This window comes from Leucoraja erinacea, chromosome 36 (assembly GCF_028641065.1).
Source record: "Leucoraja erinacea ecotype New England chromosome 36, Leri_hhj_1, whole genome shotgun sequence".
Classification (NCBI taxonomy): Eukaryota; Metazoa; Chordata; class Chondrichthyes; order Rajiformes; family Rajidae; genus Leucoraja; species Leucoraja erinaceus.
In genome coordinates this window covers 4992246-5013549 of record NC_073412.1, presented here as the reverse complement: position 1 = coordinate 5013549, position 21304 = coordinate 4992246, and the positions used below count along the sequence as shown (strand labels likewise).

General features: G+C 46.6%; 1 protein-coding gene across 1 annotated transcript in view; it reads right to left on the bottom strand.

The window, feature by feature from the left end:
* The window catches only part of stra6 (signaling receptor and transporter of retinol STRA6), a 45819-nt gene extending 24944 nt beyond the window's left edge, over window positions 1-20875 (bottom strand). The window contains exons 1-4 of the mRNA XM_055662788.1: window positions 20678-20875; window positions 5797-6099; window positions 5637-5700; window positions 1800-1885 (exon numbers count right to left, since the gene is read on the bottom strand). Of these exons, the coding sequence (XP_055518763.1) occupies window positions 1800-1885; window positions 5637-5700; window positions 5797-5879 (233 nt within the window). The 5' untranslated portion in view covers window positions 5880-6099; window positions 20678-20875. The remainder of the gene's footprint in view (window positions 1-1799; window positions 1886-5636; window positions 5701-5796; window positions 6100-20677) is intronic.
* Between the last annotated feature and the right edge of the window lie 429 nt (window positions 20876-21304).

The following is a 21304-nucleotide window of genomic DNA, read 5'->3' as shown; positions in this document are numbered from 1 at the left end:
ATATTATTATTATTATTATTCACGTGATTCCCTTTATCATGTATCTGCACACGGTGGATGGATTGATGGTAAATCATCTATCGTCTCTCCGCTGGACTGGGTAGCGTGCAAGAAAAGCGTTTCACCGTACCTGGATAGACTCGGCTTGTACTCGCTAGAATTTAGAAGATTGAGGGGGAAACGTACAAAATTCTTAAGCGGTTGTACAGGCTAGATGCAGGAAGATTGTTCCCGATGTTGGGGAAGTCTAGAACAAGGGTCACACACAGTTTAAGGATAAGAGGGAAATCTTTTAGGACCGAGATGAGAAAATAATTTTTTACACAGAGAGTGGTGAATCTGTGGAATTCTTTGCCACAGAAGGTAGTTGAGCCCACAGTTCATTGGCTACATTTAAGAGGGAGTTAGATGTGGCCCTTGTGGCTAAAGGGATATGGAGAGAAGGCAGGTATGGGATATTGATTTGGATGATCAGCCATGATCACATTGAATGGCGGTGCAGGCTCGAAGGGCCGAATGGCCTACTCCTGCACCTAGTTTCTATGTTTCTATGACACAAAGAGCTAACAGGTCAGGCAGCACCTTTGGAGAAAAAAAAATGATGGGTGACATTTCTTCTTTAAAGTGGACTTTTTTTTTCACACACAGAGAGTGGAGAATCTGTGGAATTCTCTGCCATAGAAGGTAGTTGAGGCCACAGTTCATTGGCTACATTTAAGAGGGAGTTAGATGTGGCCCTTGTGGCTAAAGGGATCAGGGGGTATGGAGAGAAGGCAGGGATGGGATATTGATTTGGATGATCAGCCATGATCATATTGAATGGCGGTGCAGGCTCGAGGGGCCGAATGGCCTACTCCTGCACCTATTTTCCATGTTTCCACCTTGGTACACGTGACAAGCTAAACTCAAGACAACTGTATCTCATCTCTTTGGATAACATACAGGAGAAAAAAAAATGACAGCTTTTCACTGTACCTCGACACACGTGACATTAATTGACCTAAACTCGGATTGGCGTTGCCAAGTGGTGAAATGGAACACCAAACAGAAAAGCACTTGGCAACAACAGGAATCTTGGATGGTCCAAATACTATTTGTGATAGCAGATCCAAGTTCTGAGAGGGGGGCGAGAGAAAAGAAAAGAAAGGAATGAAAGCCTTGCATGGATTTTTGAATAGCGTTCTGAATACGGTTCAGTTGCAAGAACCGTTACAAAAAACAGTCGCACATTCCTAGTGAGGATTAACCCAGTTAATTTTTAAAGAAAAATCCCTCCGCAAAATCCCAATTTAATGAGCGCGAGGCTGGTTCACTGGGGAGGGTTTAGGAGATTTTCAAACGGGGGGTGGGGAAGGGTCAGATTGAAAGTTATTCACACAAGTGAGAAAAAATATCACTTTGGACATTGAAGAGGAAATCAAAAAGTTATCCTTTACCAGGGAGTTGCAACACTTCCAGTTTATACGCTCCATGTATTTAGTGTTTTTATGACTTGGCAGATCAATTTCCCTCCTGATGCAACTAACATTCTATCGTATAAAGTCGGGAATGGAAGCTTAAAAGTGCTTTGGGACTGTGATTTTGGTCGGATGTTGGTTCAATAGAACACAGGCTAGGCAGGCTTGCTTGTTTAAACAGGAGGGAGGTGAGGAGGTCTTGCGGGCTCGGCGGGCTCGGCAGGCGGGAGATGCATCTACACCCAGTGTCAAGGCTCTGACCTCCGGAATTCCACAGCCTGGTTCACTCAGGGTTCAGCAAGGGGCGAGCAAGGGGGGTGGGGAGGGGAGGAGACACTTAACTGCAACAGGCCGGGAGCACCACCGCACCAACTTCTCCACATCCACCTGCGCTTCACAAAGAACGACAGCAACACCAGCACCACAACCTGCAACAGAGGACACAGGAACAAACTCGAGTCACTCCGGCCCCGGGCACCTCCGCAGTTGCAATACTCACAGAGTCCAACAGCCTCCACCACCACCACGACCCAGGGAATTAATATTTCGAGTGAGTGAGGGGTGCACCATTCAATTAGATCATCCTTATTCTGATTCAGATTCAGATTCAATTTTAATTGTCATTGTCAGTGTACAGTACAGAGACAACGAAATGCAGTTAGCAGCTCCCTGGAAGAGCGACATAGAATATGATTTCAATAAATACATCTATTTACATGCATACGGACATTGTGTTTTTCCTGTGGGAGGAGTGTCCGGGGGGGGGGGGGGGGGGTGATTGGCAGTCACCGAGGTACGTTGTTGAGTAGAGTGACAGCCGCCGGAAAGAAGCTGTTCCTCGACCTGCTGGTTCGGCAACGGAGAGACCTGTAGCGCCTCCCGGATGGTAGGAGGGTAAACAGTCCATGGTTGGGGTGAGAGCAGTCCTTGGCGATGCCGAGCGCCCTCCGCAGACAACGCTTGCTTTTGACAGACTCAATGGAGGGGAGCGAGGAACCGGTGATGCGTTGGGCAATCACCACCCTCTGCAGTGCCTTCCGGTCGGAGACAGAGCAGTTGCCGTTCCATACTGTGATACGGTTGGCAAGGATCCTACATACAGTCGCCATGCTGTATCTCAAAACCAAAGCAAACTAAACAAATAAATGTGACGGAAGGAACTGCAGATGCTGGTTTACACAGAATAGAAACAAAATGCTGGAGTAACTCAACAGGCCAGGCAGCATCTCTGGAGAGAAGGAATGGGTGATGTTCCGTGTCGAGACCCTTCTGAAGACTTTAGACTAACAAATAAATTCTTCATACCTGGATATCAATCCCACATCGCCACACCTCACCGTTGGGATTTTCCGGTGAGGTTCTCATGACAGGCTGATCCCAACTTAGTTTTAAATCCCACTCATAGGATTGCCGGTTTGGGGGCAGAATCTTTGATACAGATATCACCACTTGCTTTTAATAGCACAACCACATCCAGGGTAAAAACAAACTCGCCGTGAGTGAAGCCATCTATTACACCCACAGCCAGACAATTACTTTGAAGTTAGTCCCGGCCACAACAGCCCCCATGCAGCGCAAATAGGAAAAAATATCAAGATAGACACAAAATGCTAGAGTAACTCAGCGGGACAGGGGATATGGGGAGAAGGCAGGAACGGGGTACTGATTGGGGATGATCGGCCATGATCACATTGAATGGCAGTGCTGGCTCGAAGGGCCGAATGGCCTACTCCTGCACCTATTGTCTATTGTAACAGGCAGCATCTCTGGAGAGAAGGAATAGGTGACACAAAATGCTGGAGTAACTCAGCGGGACAGGCAGCATCTCTGGAGAGAAGGAATGGGCGACACAATAAATTCAAGTGTTGGAGGATTTCCCCCCAACATAGTGCTGCTTGATTGAAAGGCATCCGAGGAGCAGATGTGATTCGTGTTTAACTATCCTGTTCGACAATGCAGAATGCTCTCCAAAACTTGGGCACTGAGTTTCTAACACAGCAGGGATATGCCCTTCAGAACACGATTTAGAGAACACAAAATGCTGGAGTAACTCAGCGGGACAGTCGGCATCCGTGGAGAGAAGGGAAAGGGTTGTCGACCTGGAACGAGAGTCTGAAAAAGGGCGCGACCTGAGATGTCACACATTTTTTCTCTCCAGGGATGTGGCCTGTCCCACTGGGTTAAGGGCCTGTCCCACTTGGGTGTCTTTTGCGCGACATCATTTATGCGTTACGACGCATTACGCGCGCCTGGTGATGTAGGCAGTGGTGACACGCGGCACACCCAGGATTTTATGATGTACAAAATCTTCCCGCGCCATCTGCGTGACACGGAAATGACGCCCACGTTTGACAGGCCCTTTACTCCAGCATTTTGCATCTATCATCAACGTAGACCAGCACCTGTAGTTCCTTCCTACACGAATTAGAGGGATATCAAGTCAAGGTTATTCGTCACATACACATACATACGAGATGTGCAGTGAAATGAAATGCAAAGTGGCGATGCTCGCGAATTGTGCAAAAAATACAAACAAACGAACAGAATGGAACAGAATCACATATTCGTGGGAGGAAAGAAAAAGGAAAAAACAGCAATTAAAAAAAACTATGAAATGTTACAGTAAAGTTATGCCCCTGTCCCACTTGGGAAACCTGAACGGAAACCTCTGGAGACTTTGCGCCCCACACCCAAGGTTTCCGTGCGGTTCCCGGAGGTTGCAGGTAGTGGAAGCAGGTAGAGAGACTGACAAAAACCTCACGGAAACCTTGGGTGTGGGGGCGCAAAGTCTCCAGAGGTTTCCGTTCAGGTTTCCTAAGTGGGACAGGGACATTAGTCCCTGGTGAGATAGGAGTTTACAGTCCTAATAGCCTCTGGGAAGAAACTCCTTCTCATCCTCTCCGCCCTCACAGCAAGGCAACGGAGGCGTTTGCCTGACTGTAGCAGCTGGCTAAAGGCAGACTAATGTAGATGGGACAGCATGGTCAAGCTGGGCAGAAGGGTCGTTTTCCATGCTGTGTGACACTATGATGTTTAATTACGCTAATCCCTTTCATCCACACACGACCCAGATCCCCCTCATTCCCCGACTAAAAGCCTCTTAAGTGCCGTTATCTTATCTCCTTCAAAGTATCAACTCGGCAGCACATTCCAGGAACTACAATGGCAAAGCAGCAAAAATCATAGCCCCGCGACCACACCAAGGGACATTTACAATCAAGGAAGGGAACACAATTTACTTTAAGAAGGAACTGCAGATGCTGGAAAATCGAAGGTAGACAAAAATGCTGGAGAAACTCAGCGGGTGCGGCAGCATCTATGGAGCGAAGGAAATAGGCAACGTTTCGGGGCGAAACCCGGAAGGGTTTCGGCCCGAAACGTTGCCTATTTCCTTCAGGATTTCGGTGAGTTTCTCCAGCATTCTTGTCTTACTTTCCTAAGAAGCAGCCTCCAATGCAGCTTAGACAGACGATGAGCATCAGAGTAGTCGACTTAATTTTTTATCCTGGATCTAGATTTACTAATTTTTCAGCCCTCGCCTTCACAGGGAGAAAAATATACTACAACAGGGGATAGAAACATAGATAATAGGTGCAGGAGTAGAGGCCATTCGGCCCTTCGAGCCTGCACCGCCATTCAATATGATCATCCAACTCAGTATCCTGTCTGCCTTCTCTCCAAACCCCCTGATCCCTTCAGCCACAAGGGCCACATCTAACTCCCTCTTAAATATAGCCAACGAACTGTGGCCTCAACTACCTTCTATGGCAGAGAATTCCACAGATTCACCACTCTCTGTGTGAAAAATGTTTTTCTCATCTCGGTCCTAAAGGATTTCCCCCTTATCCTTAAACTGTGTGACCCCTTGTTCTGGACTCCCCCCAACATCGGGAACAATCTTCCTGCATCTAGCCTGTCCAACCCCTTAAGAATTTTGTAAGTTTCTATAAAACCCCCCCCTCAATCTCCTAAATTCCAGCGCGTACAAGCCGAGTCTATCCAGCCTTTCTTCATATGAAAGTCCTGACATCCCAGGAATCAGTCTGGATAGGGGAGCAAACTTAATTAGGTTAGAAAAGGCACACAATGCTTCCCCCCCCCCTCCCCCCACCCCACCCCCAACTTGAAAAAGTAATAAACATGAATAAACACACGTTACAAGTGGGCTTTCAAACTTACAGAGACGCCTGCCGCAGAGATGTGAAACAAATCAACTCGGATAATGGGATTGCACGGAGCTAACCTGCAGATGAAAGGAAAAGCACAAGAGAAATGAAGGCAAAAACCATTCCTGACAAAATAAGCTCAATTAATTACATAAAACAGATGGCAAACATACTCAGCGGGAAGAGCAGTGTCCACAGGATCATCGATGTACCAGTCTGTATAATCCATATAGTTCACCTCGTCTTTGGAGTCCATCGTGTGTTTGTTACCTGGATTTCAACGCGGCTCTGATCCTCGAGCTAGCTCGCTGTATCTTAAATCTCGGGTACCTTGTTGCTCCAAGTCCCTGGGTGCAGTAATCCAGATCAGTGCAAGTGTCCCACACTACACAAGACTGCTTTGATGAATGGATTTCTCCGCGCCTCCTACTTCTGGTAAGTTAATACCTTTGGGACAAGCTTTGAGCTGGATCACACTGTGGGAGGAGGGGGGGGGGGGGGGGGGGGGGGGAGAGAGGAGAAAAGAAAACAAATGGGCCGGTCACAGTTTGAGATGAGAGCCACAGAAAGGAAACAGTCTCTCTTAAACCAGCACATTGGCTGCAGGCAAGATCAGAAAAAAAAAATCTTGCATTTCGCTAAGATATATATTTTTTTTTTTTTTTAAACTGGTATATTAACAAAACACCATTGTAAAGCCAACACACAACTTGGCAAAGAGGTTTGTTGCTTCTACGCGGTTGGATTGAAAATACTTTGCAATAAAAAGACTGCAGAACAGCAATTGCAGAGTGAAACCAAGTCCAGTAATCGCACATTAAGCCAAAACATTACAATGCCATGTAAAAGGGCAGGAAAACAAACCTCCACGAGTAGGGGTTTGAAATGACGCTAGCTAAAGTCCAATTGTTTTACGGGCATCTAGCTAGATTGCCGAGATGGCTGGCTCCATGCTAACCAACTCAGGAGGCCAACAGGAGTCGGGGCATCCAAACAGATGGCTAATCACTGCTCTCCCGCACACCGACCGGGTCGTCTTGGAGCAGAGTGTTCCAGTTAACACAAACTCAAGTGAATATGCAAACACGCATGTACCAAACATTTTAATTTCACTCCCCTGAGGTACGCAGGGTTTGCAGGTAACATGGCAACTGCAGAGTCCGAGACGTGAGCTAAATGATCACTTATGAACTAGCAGCAGGAGAAGGCCACTCAGCCCCTCTACACTGCTCTGCTATTCAACAAGATCTAGGTTGCTGGAGTATCTCAGTGGGACGGGCAGCATCTCTGGAGAAAAGGAATGGGTGACCTTTCAGGTCCTCAGTCTGAAGAAGGGCCACAACCCGAAACGTCGCACATTTCAATAGGCAATAGGTGCAGGAGGAGGCCATTCGGCCCTTCGAGCCAGCACCGCCATTCAAAGTGATCATGGCTGATCATCTCCAATCAGTATCCCGTTCCTGCCTTCTCCCCATACCCCCTGACTCCGCTATCTTTAAGAGCCCTATCTAGCTCTCTCTTGAAAGCATCCAGAGAACCTGCCTCCACCGCCCTCTGAAGCAGAGAATTCCACAGACCCACCACTCTCTGTGTGAGAAAAAGTGTTTCCTCGTCTCCGTTCTAAATGGCTTACTCCTTATTCTTAAACTGTGTGTGTGGCCCCTGGTTCTGGACTCCCCCAACATCGGGAACACGTTTCCTGCCTCTAGCGTGTCCAAGCCCTTAACAATATCCAGTGACTCTGCCCCAAACATCACCCATTCTTTCTCTCCAGAAACGCTGCCTGTCCCGCTGAGTTACTCTAGCTTCCTCATCTCTCCTTGTCTTACTTCCATTTGTCTTTTCATCTTTGGCCTTTATCTACCCATTTGTCATTCAATAGGGGGGTTGCACGTAAGGTCACTGGGTCATAGGGCTCGACGCACGGAGCTGCTAAATCCATCTGGAGGACATCCATCACTTCCGGTATATGCTAAAAACGCGTACTTTCCTACCTGTTAAAAACCGCCAAAATGTTGAATTTTTGCGCTGAAAAAAATTGTGGTAGTCGGGGTAAGTGTGAGAGACACGTACTCAACTTTAGAATTCCAAACGTGAAGCGAAATGAAGGTATAGAGAAGTGAGAACTGAAGGGCCAACAGCAGCTAAAGTGCTTGGTAAACATTGAAAATATTGGGAATTATCGCGTTTGCTCACTGCATTTCATCAAGTAAGGCATTATTTGTGTTTTTTCTTGATTCCTTTGGTATCTAAAAATTCTCAGAAGTGATAAATCTGGCTGTAAATTTTGCTTCAGATGCGTTTTCATTTTGTATGTGAAAACCCACTTGGGAACCATGGGCGATTTAAAAAAAACTACAGCCAGATTTATCACTTCTGAAACTTTTTAGATGCCAAAGTAATCAAGAAAAAACTCAAATAATGCCTTACTGTTGATGAAATGCAGTGAGCAAACGGCCAATGTTCGCCAAGCACTCTGGCTGTTGTTGTCCCTTCAGTTCTCGTTTCTATCTACCGTCATTTCTCCTCACGTTTGGAATTCTGAAGTAGGCTAAATGTCTCTCACGCTTATCCCGATTTCCATCATTATTTACAGCGCAAAAATTGACAATTTCAGCGGGTTTTAACGGGCCCCTCCGCTGGAAACAACGGCAAGTGCCTACCTGCAGTTCATCGTGTGTACTCCACTTGGAGTAGCGTAGCATCATGACCCGACTGCCGTGAAACCTCCCGATATGAAGAAGGGTCCCTTGATCCAAAGCGTCACCCATTCACTCTCTCCAGAGATGCTGCCTGACCTGCTGAGTTACTCCAGCACTTTGTGTCTTTTTTTTGTAAACCACCATCTCCAACTACTTGTGTCTACATCAACGGCTTGTTCCCAAGTGACTAGGAAACAGATTCTAACTGGGATGCAAGAACTGGGTACATGCGGGAAGGAACTGCAGATGCTAGTTTACACCGGAGATAAGACACAAAATGCTGCAGTAACTCAGCGGGACAGGCGGCACCTCTGGAGAGAAAGAATGGACGATGATTTGGGTCAAGACCCATCTTCAGATTCATGAGATGGGTCCAACACAAGATATCTGCTCTCATTTCTCATCCAGAGTAAGTTCATGTCATAGGTGCAGTATTAGAGGCCATTCAGCCCATCAAGCTCACTCGGTTTTCAATCCTGGCTGATCTATCTTTCCCTCATCGCCATTCTCCTGCCTTCTCCCCATAACCCCCGACACCCATGCTAATCAAAAATCTGTAAATCTCTGCCTTGAAAGTACCCAATGACTTGGCCTCCACAGCCGTCTGTGGCAATGAATTCCAGATTCACTGGAGAATCTCATCTAATTTCTAAAGGAACATCTATTTATTCCGAGGCTGTGCCCTCTGGCCCTAGACTCTCCCACTAGTGGAAACATCCTCTCCACATCCACTCCACCCAGGCCGTGCACTATGCAGTAAATTTCATTAAGGTCCCTCCGAATCCTTCTAACTAAGATCACTCCAGTATCCACTTTCCTGGCAGCTTCAATGGAATTCGCCCATTGGGAAATTCATCCCACGCATTTGCAGCATTCTGAATGGATTCATTCCCACAAAGCTCCCAAATCCATTGCTCCACCTCCTCCAGCCACTCATTTCCTCTCAGTAATTCCCCACTCCAACATCTTTTGTCTCGACTCATCTTTTTTACCAGCATCCACGTGCTCAAAGAGTCCCATTACGTGAAGCAGTCACATTGTTTGCCCCAGCTGTGTGTTTGATGTCCAGATCGTAGCCGTCTCTGAACTGGAGAAACCACATATCAACGGTTGCACTATAAATAACTCGTTCTTAACTTCCCTCCCCGTCTAGTTTCAGTCAAAAACCACTGAATCCGGCCAGATAATGTCAAAAAAACTAACGTTCAAATTTTGGAAAAATGCTACATTTTGAAGATACGAGACTCGTCTTAGCAGGAAAGTCAGAGCAATTTTTAAAGATATGGTCTCCTTTCATCGATTTGTTACAAGTGCAACTCAACTCTGGAAATTAACTGTTTCTGAACTGGGTGAGGGGTGTGGTGAGATATGAAGTAGTCTGAAGAAGGGTTTTGGCCCAAAACTTTAGATAGACGCAAAAAGCTGGAGTAACTCAGCGGGACAGGCAGCATCTCTGGAGAGAAGGAATGGGTGACGTTTCGGGTCGAGACCCTTTGAACCATATAACAATTACAGCACGGAAACAGGCCATCTCGGCCCTACAAGTCCGTGCCGAACAAATTTTTTTCCCCTTAGTCCCACCTGCCTGCACTCATACCATAACCCTCCATTCCCTTCTCATCCATATGCCTATCCAATTTATTTTTAAATGATACCAACGAACCTGCCTCCACCACTTCCACTGGAAGCTCATTCCACACCGCTACCACTCTCTGAGTAAACGGAACCAGAATGATCCACTGGAAGCTCATTCCACACCGCTACCAGTAGGTCAACATGATGAGCATGACATGATGAGCATTTGACAGCACTGGGCCTGTAATCGCTGGAGTTTAGAAGAATGAGGGGGGGGGGACCTCATTGAAATGTACAGAATGAAAGGCTTGGATAGAGTGGAGGCGGAGAGAGTGTTTCCACTAGTGGGAGAGTCTAGGACCAGAGGTCACAGCCTCAGAATTAAAGGACGTCCCTTTAGGAAGGAGATGAGGAAGAATTTCTTTAGTCAGAGGGCGGTGAGTCTGGAATTCTTTGCCACAGAAGGCTGTGGAGGCCAAGTCAGTGGATATATTTAAGGCAGAGATAGATAGATTCTTGTGTTTAAGCAGGAACTGCAGATGCTGGAAAATCAAAGGTACACGAAAATGCTGGCGAAATTCAGCGGGTGCAGCAGCATCTATGGAACGAAGGAAATAGGCAACGTTTTGGGCCGAAACCCAGAAGGGTTTCGACCCGAAACGTTGCCTATTTCCTTCAGGGTTTCGACCAGAAACGTTGCCTACTTTTTTAAACTTTTCTTTGATTTTCTACTTGCACTCCAGGGGTTTGAAAGTCACAACTTAATTCGCTCCTTCCTTTTCTCGTGTTACCTTTCTCTAGCTAAATTTAAAATAGAAGTTGTACATGAAATGCATTATCTCCCATGCCACGCTTTATACCACTGTACACTGCTTCTAATTAAACAAAATATTAAAAACCCCACTGAATCAAGCACTTGTTTGACAGAACACAATTACAGTTCAGCTACTGTACCTAACCCACCGCAGGTTCGATTCTCGTATCTGCCTGATCCAGCCCTCTAAGCCTCGCTCAAACAGAGACAAGACACTTCAGAAGGTCACACAGTCCCAAGATTTCTCTCACAAGATACAGGACCTCATGGGAGCAGTCTTTTATAAGTCCCCGAACCTTGGGGGGGCAGAACCACATGGGGGGTGGTCTCTTTACAACCCAATTACAGATATCGATTAACCCCATACATGACAGACATTTCCCCAACCCAATAATACAGTGGCTAATACATTGTATTCAAACAGTGTTTCTCAGAGGAAGCAAACCTGGCAACATCCACCCTGATATGCAAGAAAACATGAAAACCAGACCTCATCCAATCAACATTCAGCAAAGTAACTTTATTTACAAGATGTATGTCTGGTTTGTAGTCATCCAATCCAGTCTTTGCATTTTGCACACAATTGTCAGGGTCTGCAGATGTTCCAGTTCTCTTCCTGCAGCTCAGATCTAGGCTCTAGACAAGCTGGCACCATTCTGCAGCTTGTCACATTTCTACAGAAAGCACTTTCAAATTGACCAAATGGCCCAACAGCCCTGAAGCCTTTACTCAATTTTAAGAGTCCTAGCCTCGCCAATCTGGCCAGGATTAACAGCACAACAAGTAATGCTGGGGTCTCGTAGATTCAGGGACCCGAACTCCAGCAAGGTCCATTTAAAGTCTGTGTTTAAGAAGGAACTGCAGATGCTGGAGAATCGAAGGTAGACAAAAAAGCTGGAGAAACTCAGCGGGTGCAGCAGCATATATGGAGCGAATTAAATAGGCAACGTTTCGGGAGGGTTTCGACCCGAAACGTTGCCTATTTCCTTCAGGGTTTCGGCCCGAAACGTTGCCTATTTCCTTTAGGGTTTCAACCCAAAACGTTGCCTATTTCCTTCGCTCCATAGATGCTACTGCACCCGCTGAGTTCCTCCATTTAAAGTCTGGATATGTTCCCTCAAACATGCAGGTGTGCCGATTTCTTCCCTCATCCTAAAGACCGCACGGCGGTAGAGTTCCTGCTTTACCGCACTTACAGCGCCGGAGACGCGGGTTCGATCCCGACTATGGGTGCTGTCTGTACAGAGTTTGCACGTTCTCCCCGTGACCCCGCGTGGGTTTTCTCCGAGATCTTTAGTTTTCTCCCACACTCCAAAGACGTACAGGTTTATAGGCTATATTTGCTTGTGATAAATGCAAATTGGCCCTAGTAGTGTGTGTGTGTGTAGGATGGTGCTAGTGTGCAGGGATCGCTGGTCAATATGGACTTGGTGGGCCGAAGGGCCTGTTTCCACACTGTATCTCTAAACTGAAGTCATGTGGGCTGGTCGGATGCTCCCTGTTAAATTGGCTGTAGTACGCAGGGGGAGTGATCGGAGAATGGCAAGGGGGGTGTGGGGTGGGGGGCGGATAAAATCTAATGGTTTGAGAGAAACAGGTTATAGACTGGGAGGAAACCAGATCACCCGGAGGAAACAGGGAGAGCATGCAAACTCCACCCAGACAGCACCAGAGGTCAGACTCGAACTTGTGAAGCAGCAGCTCTAGCCACCGTGCACCATTTGGCTATTCATTATAATTTCAATTTGTTTTTTTTGTCTCAAACTGCCAGTGTTTAAACTACATATTGCATCGATCATTTTGGTTGAAACTAATCACAGTTATTTCTTGTTTAAGAAGGAACTGCAGATGCTGGAAAAATGGAAGGGAGACAAAAATGCTGGAGAAAGTCAGCGGGTGAGGCAGCATCTATGGAGCGAAGGAAATAGGCAACGTTTCGGGACGAAACCCAAAGGAAATAGGCAACGTTTTGGGACGAAACCCAAAGGAAATAGGCAACGTTTCGGGTCGAAACCCTTTGGGGTGCATGTTTGAGGGAACATATACAGACTTTAAATGGAGAAACTCAGCGGGTGCAGCAGCATCTATGGAGCGAAGGAAATAGGCAACGTTTCGTCCCGAAACCCTTCGGGTTTCGACCCGAAACGTTACCTATTTCCTTTGGGTTTCGTCCCGAAACGTTACCTATTTCCTTCGCTCCATAGACGCTGCTGCACCCGCTGAGTTTCTCCAGCATTTTTGTCTACCTCGGGTATTTCTTTCTCAAGATTTAAAATACACGAATTCTCTCCCTTTTCCAGTGGACGGTGAGGTGAACACGACTCAAACATTCATCCCCTTTCTCCTCCTGCCAGCGGCTTCCCATTAGAATGAGTGGCCCGAGTCTCATCCACAATTCTGTGCATAATTCCAGTAAATGCAAGTTACCCCGCGTCTCTTGTGTCTGCCCCCTGCCCCTCAATCAGGATCCATTACAGTGTGGCATATTGCTGAGAAACAATGTCACATGTTCAGATCCGGTTGCGATTTCACCTCCCCCTCCACTCCCCCCCCCATCCCCAATGTCCTACCAACTCCACCCCCCTCTCCACAAAGCACGTTGGATTTCCAATCATTGCTTCAGCTCAGCTTTTAACAGCCAAGATCCCAAGCTCTGGAATTCCATCCCCTTGCTTCCTTCAAAAGGCACATTAAAACTTCCGGCAACTCAGATTAAATAGCTCTTCCCCGACTAAATCTAGGGTTTAACCAAGTTGGTGCCTAATAAAACTGCAGCTCGCTGTTAATCATTTAAGGATAAGGGGGAAATCCTTTAAAACCGAGATGAGAAGAACTTTTTTCACGCAGAGAGTGGTGAATCTCTGGAATTCTCTGCCACAGAGGGTAGTTGAGGCCACAGTTCATTGGCTATATTTAAGAGGGAGTTAGATGTGGCCCTTGTGGCTAAGGGGATCAGGGGGTATGGAGAGAAGGCAGGTACGGGATACTGAGTTGGATGATCAGCCATGATCATATTGAATGGCGGTGCAGGGCCGCCGAATGGCCTACTCCTGCACCTAATTTCTATGTTTCTATTTGTAGACCACTGAGACAGGGGTCAAGATAAATGTCCAATAAACCATTTAACACCACTCCCCCCCCACCGACCCCACCCTCTTCAAACCAAAGGGTCTTTCACTCTGTAGAAGGATCCCCAAACAATAAATATCTTGTCACCACAGATAAATGAGTGACCTTTCAAAACTTTTATGAAGACATTCTCCAGATTCCTCAGCAAATATTTCCATTAGCGACCATTCACGCTGCCTGCCAAGATGAAGGCAAACCAGGGGTACAACCAGTCCCTGATACTTTACAGCAGTCCCTGCTGATCCTTTATACAATTGCCTGGTCGGTATTGCAAACATCCCCTTCGAAAGGTCATGTTGCATTCTCATTACTCCCGGCAAACAACCCCCCCCTCCCTCTCTCCCCCCCTCTCCCCCCCCTCTCCCCTCTCCTCCCCAACGGTTGGCATCTGTCCCGTATTAGCCGGGACATCCCATATATTGGGCTAAATTGGTTTGCCCCGTACAGGACCGCTCTTGTCCCGTATTTGACCGCTACTATTCAGGGTCGGGTCGGAGCGCCGTGTCCGGCCCCGCCTCACCCGCCCTGACGTAGTGCAGCCCGTGGAGTGCAGCAGCAGCAGCGCCTCGCCCGTGGCCCCGTCGGTCGGCAACCCAGCCAGCTGTCCGACCTTCAGACCTTCGCTTACCGCCGCACCACCTCCACCCCTCCTTCTCACGGCCGATCATCGGTTGACCAGTTGGACGGGGCACCGGACTTTGCGTGACGCAGAACACAAAGCCGGCCGAGGAGTTTTGGTCTGGGCTACGCAACGTTGCACGCAAAGCCCGCGCCCGGGCCAAAACTCCTCAGCTGGCCCACCCACCCACCGGCTGTGCTTTGTGTGCAGCCCAGCACCAGGGCCAACTCGTAATTCATCCACCCAACCACATCCGAGTCAATCAATGAATTGCCGTCAGCAATTAGTCCCATATTTTGACCTTTTGTCCCTTATTTGGGAGTGGGAAATTTGGCCACTCCACTGCCATTGGACTTTGTCCATGGCCTAAAATGTTGCGAACTATATCGTGCAGTCTGTATCGTCCCCTTTGCTCTACCTATTGTACTGGAGTTTGGCTCGAGTGTATTTATGTACAACATTATCCGATCTGATTGCATTGTACGTCAAACAAAGCTTGTCGCTGAACTTCGGTACATACAACAATAATAAACCAAAACCTAACAGTCCCGATGAAGTAATAGAGGTTGATTGAACCATAAACACAGGACAAAACCCATCACCGTGCTGAGAAAGCAAATACAAGGCAGGAGAATAATATCCTGTCAACAGCTCAATTTAAAGAAATAACTAAAGCAAAAATGGGCGGCATGGTGGCATAGCTGTGGGGCCAGCGAACCGGGTTCGATCCTGACTGCGGGTGCTCTGTCTGTACGGAATTTGCACGTTCTCCCCGTCACCTGCATGGGTTTTCCTCCGAGATCTTTGGTTTTCTCCCACACTCCAAAGACGTACAGGTTTGTAGGTTAATTGGCTTGGTCATAAATGTAATTGTGTGTGTGTGTGTGTGTGTGTGTGCGCATGTGTGTGTACGTGTGTGTGTGTGTGTGTGTGTGTACGCAAGTGTGTGTGTGTGTGTGTGTGTGTGTGTGTACGTGTGTGTGTGTGTGTGTACGTGTGTGTGTGTGTGTGTGTGTGTGTACGCAAGTGTGTGTGTGTGTGTGTGTGTGTGTGTGTGTGTGTGTGTGTGTGTGTGTGTGTGTAGTAGTGTGTGTGTGTGTAGTGTGTGTGTGTTAGTGTGTGTGTGTGTTAGTGTGTGTGTGTGTTAGTGCGTGTGTGTGTTAGTGTGTGCGTGTGCGTGCTGGTGTGAGGCCCAGGACAGAAAGGTCGGATTGGGAATGGGAGGGGGAGTTGAAGTGCTGAGCCACCGGGAGATCAGGTTGGTTATCGCAAACTGAGCGGAGGTGTTGGGCGAAGCGATCGCCAAGCCTACGCTTGGTCTCACCGATGTAGAGCAGCTGACACCTAGAGCAGCGGCTCTTGGCTCCCATTTTCTCTGTGCTCAATACAATATTTTTGAGACCAGTTAATAAGCCAGTCGGAACTTTGGCAGAACACATTTGCAGAAGTAACCTTTCCAGAGCACAGGGTATGTAGACTGGCTGTAGCCAGGCCAATTACAAATCAATACCATATCCAATATTTGGCCTGCACTGCATAATCCTGGACCCTACATGATAAGTAAAAGCTGTGGGGCTTAACAAAAGATGAAAATAATTTGCAAGGTCAATTTCAGAGCAATTTCCAGAAAGGGAAGCATCTGAACTTGCAAAACAATGAAATTCTGAAGCAGTTTGATGTTTAGTTTACGGGAAAGTTTGCTTCCATTAAACGCTTCCAGCCTTCCCAATGTGACAAAAATGCTCTTTGGGGTACTAGAAAAAACATTAGCGCTGTGATACTAACAGAGGGAGTAACTTCATAAAGAAAGCCCTACAGCCTCCAGACAGCATTCTTTGTATTTTAGCTTTTCCCAGAAACCGCTTACAAGCAAATTCCACACAAAACCTCAATATAACAACATGGAAAAATGTTGATATTCTTAAACTCTTCAGTTTCGGTTTGAGGGGTAAGCCATTTAGAACAGAGACGGGGAAACACTTCTTCTCACAGAGAGTTGCGAGTCTGTGGAATTCTCGCCTCAGGAGGCGGTGGAGGCCGGTTCTCTGGATACTTTCAAGAGAGAGCTAGATAGGGCTCTTAAAAATAGCAGAGTCAGGGGATATGGGGAGAAGGTAGGAACGGGGTACTGATTGGGGATGATCAGCCATGATCACATTGAATGGCGGTGCTGGCTCGAAGGGCCAAATAGCCTACTCCTGCACCTATTGTCTATTGAAGACACTTTAGGAAGTTTAAGTTTATTGTCACGTGCAGTGAAAAGCTTTTGTTGCGTCCTAACTGGCCTAGGGTCTGACCCTTCTTCTGAAGAGTGGTCCCGACCCTATCCTTTTTCTCCAGAGATGCCATTTGACTTGCTGAGTTACTCCAGCATTTTTGTGCCTATCTTAAGTATAAACCAGCATCTGCAGTTCCTTTTATTTACATTGACCAAATTAAGTTTTTTGGATGGCATTTGGAATATTGCGTGCGTTCTGGTCACCCCAATACAGCAAGGATGCAGACGGTGACTTTGAAGAGCATGCTGGCTGAGTCGCTGAGTTACTCCAGCACTTTGTGTCTTCTCAATCGCACAGAACTGTCGAGCCAAACATCCCATTGATTTGTAGGAAGGAACTGCAGATGCTGGTTGAAACCGTAGATAGACTCAAAATGCTGGAGTAGCTCAGCGGGTCAGACAGCATCTATGGAGAAAAGGAATAGGTGATGTTTGGGGTCGAGACGGGTCTGAAGAATGGCCGCGACCCGAAACGTCACCTATTCCTTTTCTCCAAAGATGCTGCCTGACCCCTTGAGTAACTCCAGCATTACTCCACCCATTGATTTGTTACAGATGCATAATTCACACCCACAACCCAAGTCTCGTTCCCCAGGGAGGGTATTGTAACTTCCAATTCCATCTAACATTACAAAATGTCTAAAAAGCTCTGTCTGAGGAAGGGACAATCAATCAAAAAGCTCTGTCAGTTGTACAGTGCAAAATGGGTCCTGACCAGGAACATTATCAGTGGCGCAGCGGTAGAGTTGCTGCCTTACAGCGCCAGAGTCCCCTGGTTCGATCCTGACTACAGGTGCTGTCTGTACAGAGTTTGTACATTCTCCTGTGAGGGCGTGGGTTTTCTCTGGGAACTCCGGTTTCCTCCCACATTCCAAAGGCGTATAGGTTTGTAAGCCAATTGTCTTGGTAAAATTGTAAATTGTCCCTATGTGGAGGACAGTGTTAATGTACAAGGATCACTGGTCAGCGCAGACTCTGTGGGCTGAAGGGCCTGTTTCCATGCTGTAATTCTAAAGGCAATTGAACCGGTGAATGGATAGGAAAGGTTTAGAGAGATATGGGACTGTTTCCGTGCTATATGATGCTATGATTCTACATTTAAATGGCAATTGGTAGATAACCAGAAAATCAGTCTAAAGGAAATATAGAAAATAGGTGCAGGAGTAGGCCATTCGGCCTTTCAAGCCTGCACCGTCATTCAATATGATCACGGCTGATCATCCAACTCAGTATCCTGTACCTGCCTTCTCTCCATACCCCCTGATCCCTTTAGCCACAAGGGCCACATCTAACTCCCTCTTAAATATAGCCAATGAACTGTGGCCTCAACTACCCTCTGTGGCAGAGAATTCCACAGATTCCACTCTCTGTGTGAAAAATGTTTTTCTCATCTCGGTCCTAAAGGATTTCCCCCTTATCCTTAAACTGTGACCCCTTGTCCTGGACTTGCCCAACATCGGGAACAATCTTATAATAATAATAATAACTTTATTTATAAAGCGCTTTTAGACAACATCAGTTACCACAAAGTGCTGTACATGGGAAGTCAACAAAAAGTTATTACAAACTACTAAAACCATTAAGACGACAGGACTATAAAAACAGTAAAAATTAAAAAACATTAAAAGCACTAAAACAGGAACAATGTTTCAGCCAGTGTCGAAAGCCAGGGAATAAAAGTGAGTTTTTAGATTTAAAGATGGACAGTGAAGGGGCCTGTCTGATCTGCAGCGGCAAGGTGTTCCAGAGTGCCAGGGAAGCAACAGAAAAGGCTCTATCCCCTCTGAGCTTCCTGCATCTAGCCTGTCCAACCCCTTAAGAATTCTGTACGTTTCTATAAGATCCCCCCTCAATCTTCTAAATTCTAGCGAGTGCAAGCCGAGTCACTAACATCACTAAACATCACTAAACCTACACTAAGTGGTAAAAAAAAATGAAAAGGTGCTACTTCATCCACGAGTGAAGGGTGAGCAAGAGGCTAGCACTAGACCCCAAGTAGACCAGACCACCTATCATCTCCATGGGCACCCCAGAGGAACTATGTAGATAAGAAAAGATGGGTACAAGGATTTGAACACAAGATGGGTGAATAAAACACTATTATGGTTACCAGGAATTATTTTTACCTTAATGCCCCTTCCCATTCCCACACTGACCTTCCTGCTCTGGGCCCCCTCCATTGTCAGTGAGCAAATTGGAGAAACAGCATCTCATATTTTGCTAGGGCACCTTACAGCCCAGTGGTGTGACTATTAATTTCTCTAACTTCAAGTACACCCTGCATTCCCTCTCTCTCTCTCTATTCCCTCCCTCCCACCCAAGTTGTGCCAGCTTCAAAGTCGTCTTTAGTGTTTAAGAAGGAACTGCAGATGCTGGAAAATCGAAGGGAGCCAAAAATGCTGGAGAAACTCAGCGGGTGCAGCAGCATCTATGGAGCGAAGGAAATAGGCAACGTTTCGGGACGAAACCCGTAAGGGTTTCGGCCCGAAACGTTGCCTATTTCCTTCAGGGTTTCGGCCCGAAACGTTGCCTATTTCCTTCACTCCACAGATGCTGCTGCACCCACTGAGTTTCTCCAGCATTTTTGTCTCCCTTCAAAGTCGTCTTTGGTTGAGTCTCATTATCTCTGCTCGTTCTCACCTGGGCCACAGTAACAATCTAGAATTTAGGAGATTGATCTTATAGAAACTTACAAAATTCTTAAGAGGTTGGACAGGCTAGATGCAGGAAGATTGTTCCCGATGTTGGGGAAGTCCAGGACAAGGGGTCACAGCTTAAGGATAAGGGGGAAATCCTTTAAAACCGAGATGAGAAGAACTTTTTTCACACAGAGAGTGGTGAATCTCTGGAACTCTCTGCCACGGAGGGTAGTTGAGGCCACAGTTCATTGGCTATATTTAAGAGGGAGTTAGATGTGGCCCTTGTGGCTAAGGGGATATGGCGAGAAGGCAGGTACGGGATACTGAGTTGGATGATCAGCCATGATCATATTGAATGGCGGTGCAGGCTCGAAGGGCCGAATGGCCTACTCCTGCACCTAATTTCTATGTTTCTATGTAACAATGCGCCATTTATTTTTATCATTGCCACTTTTTTTTGTGCATATCTTTCATTCATTTGTCATATATATATATATATATACACACACACACATATATTTATACATATATACACACACATACATATATATATATGTACACACACATGTATATATACATATATATACACATATATACACACACATATATATATATATATACACACATATATATATATATCTCTCTCTACACATCACCGTCTATCGATTCCCTCCACCCCGACTCTCAGTCTGAAGAAGGCTCTCGACCCGAAACGCCACCCATTCCTTCTCTCCAGAGATGTTGTCTGTCCCGCTGAGTTGCCTGTCCCAACATTGTTTTTGCGCCCACCTGCAAGATTATTCGAAGAGCTGCCGCACATTTTCACTACTGTATAATTCACTATAAACACACAGAACAAGCCAAAGTACAGCCACACATCTCACGATTTACCAGCACATACCCGGCTCGGGACCTTTGATTTAAATCGGAGAACGCAGGCTAGTAGGTGGAAAAGTGAATCTCTTAAGAGGTTACATTTCCACTCCGACTCAAACTGCACATAGCTCCTCGGTTCAGTCCTCCCGTTGAACTGTAGACCCCCCCCACCCCCAAGTCAACCCGAGATTTTCCAAGAGAGTGAGAAACGAAAACTCACACAAACTTTTACGAACGTTTTTGAAACTTTTATGAAAACTTTGATGAAAGTTTGAAAGTCTCCTACACACAGAGAATGCTGTGTTTTCGAGTTGATATAATCAGGTCGCAGTCCCTGGAATGTACAGCCAGAAGAGATAGTGGTATAAATAATTAACTGGCCCACATAAAACAAAAATAACACGCTTCTAATCCGAGTTTACCTGTCGGTGTATCGTTGCTGCAAGCGGGCACGGTCATTCCTGGCTCATGCGGGCTCTTTCTTTGGACGGCAGTCGACTGCTCTGCCCGCCCAGTTTAAAGACAAAAGTTCTTACAAAGTTATTTGTTATCTCGCAGATAAAGGGGAGGGAATGGGCCCTTTAATTGGATGTGGATACTATGCCCAGGTGCACCGCCTCTTCCAATGCCCACTCACTAGAGAGGCTTGTAAAATGTTCAATGGACATTAGGGAAGATCAAACATTTCTTGGGTGCTCGCTCCCGCCCGCTCCCCGCTCTCTTCATATAGATTTAAAAATAACTCTGAAGTCAATAACTGCATTTTTTGTGTTGTTGTTGCAGATTTTTTGAAAGAGCGGGTCTGGCATCTATGTAGAGGTGAGACACGTTTCGGGCCGAAACTTTCGACTTTAACCTCCATACTAGTATCTCAGTTTCTGCTTTTATGTACAGTGTAAGGAAGAACTGGGATGTAGATGTGCTGGTTTTTAATAAACTTTCGAAGGTAGATCTCACTGCGTACAGGACAAGGGGCAGACACGGGGCAGTGTTTTAATCAGGCGGGACACAGCGAGGACACGGGGCAGTATCTCAGCGGGACGGGCAGC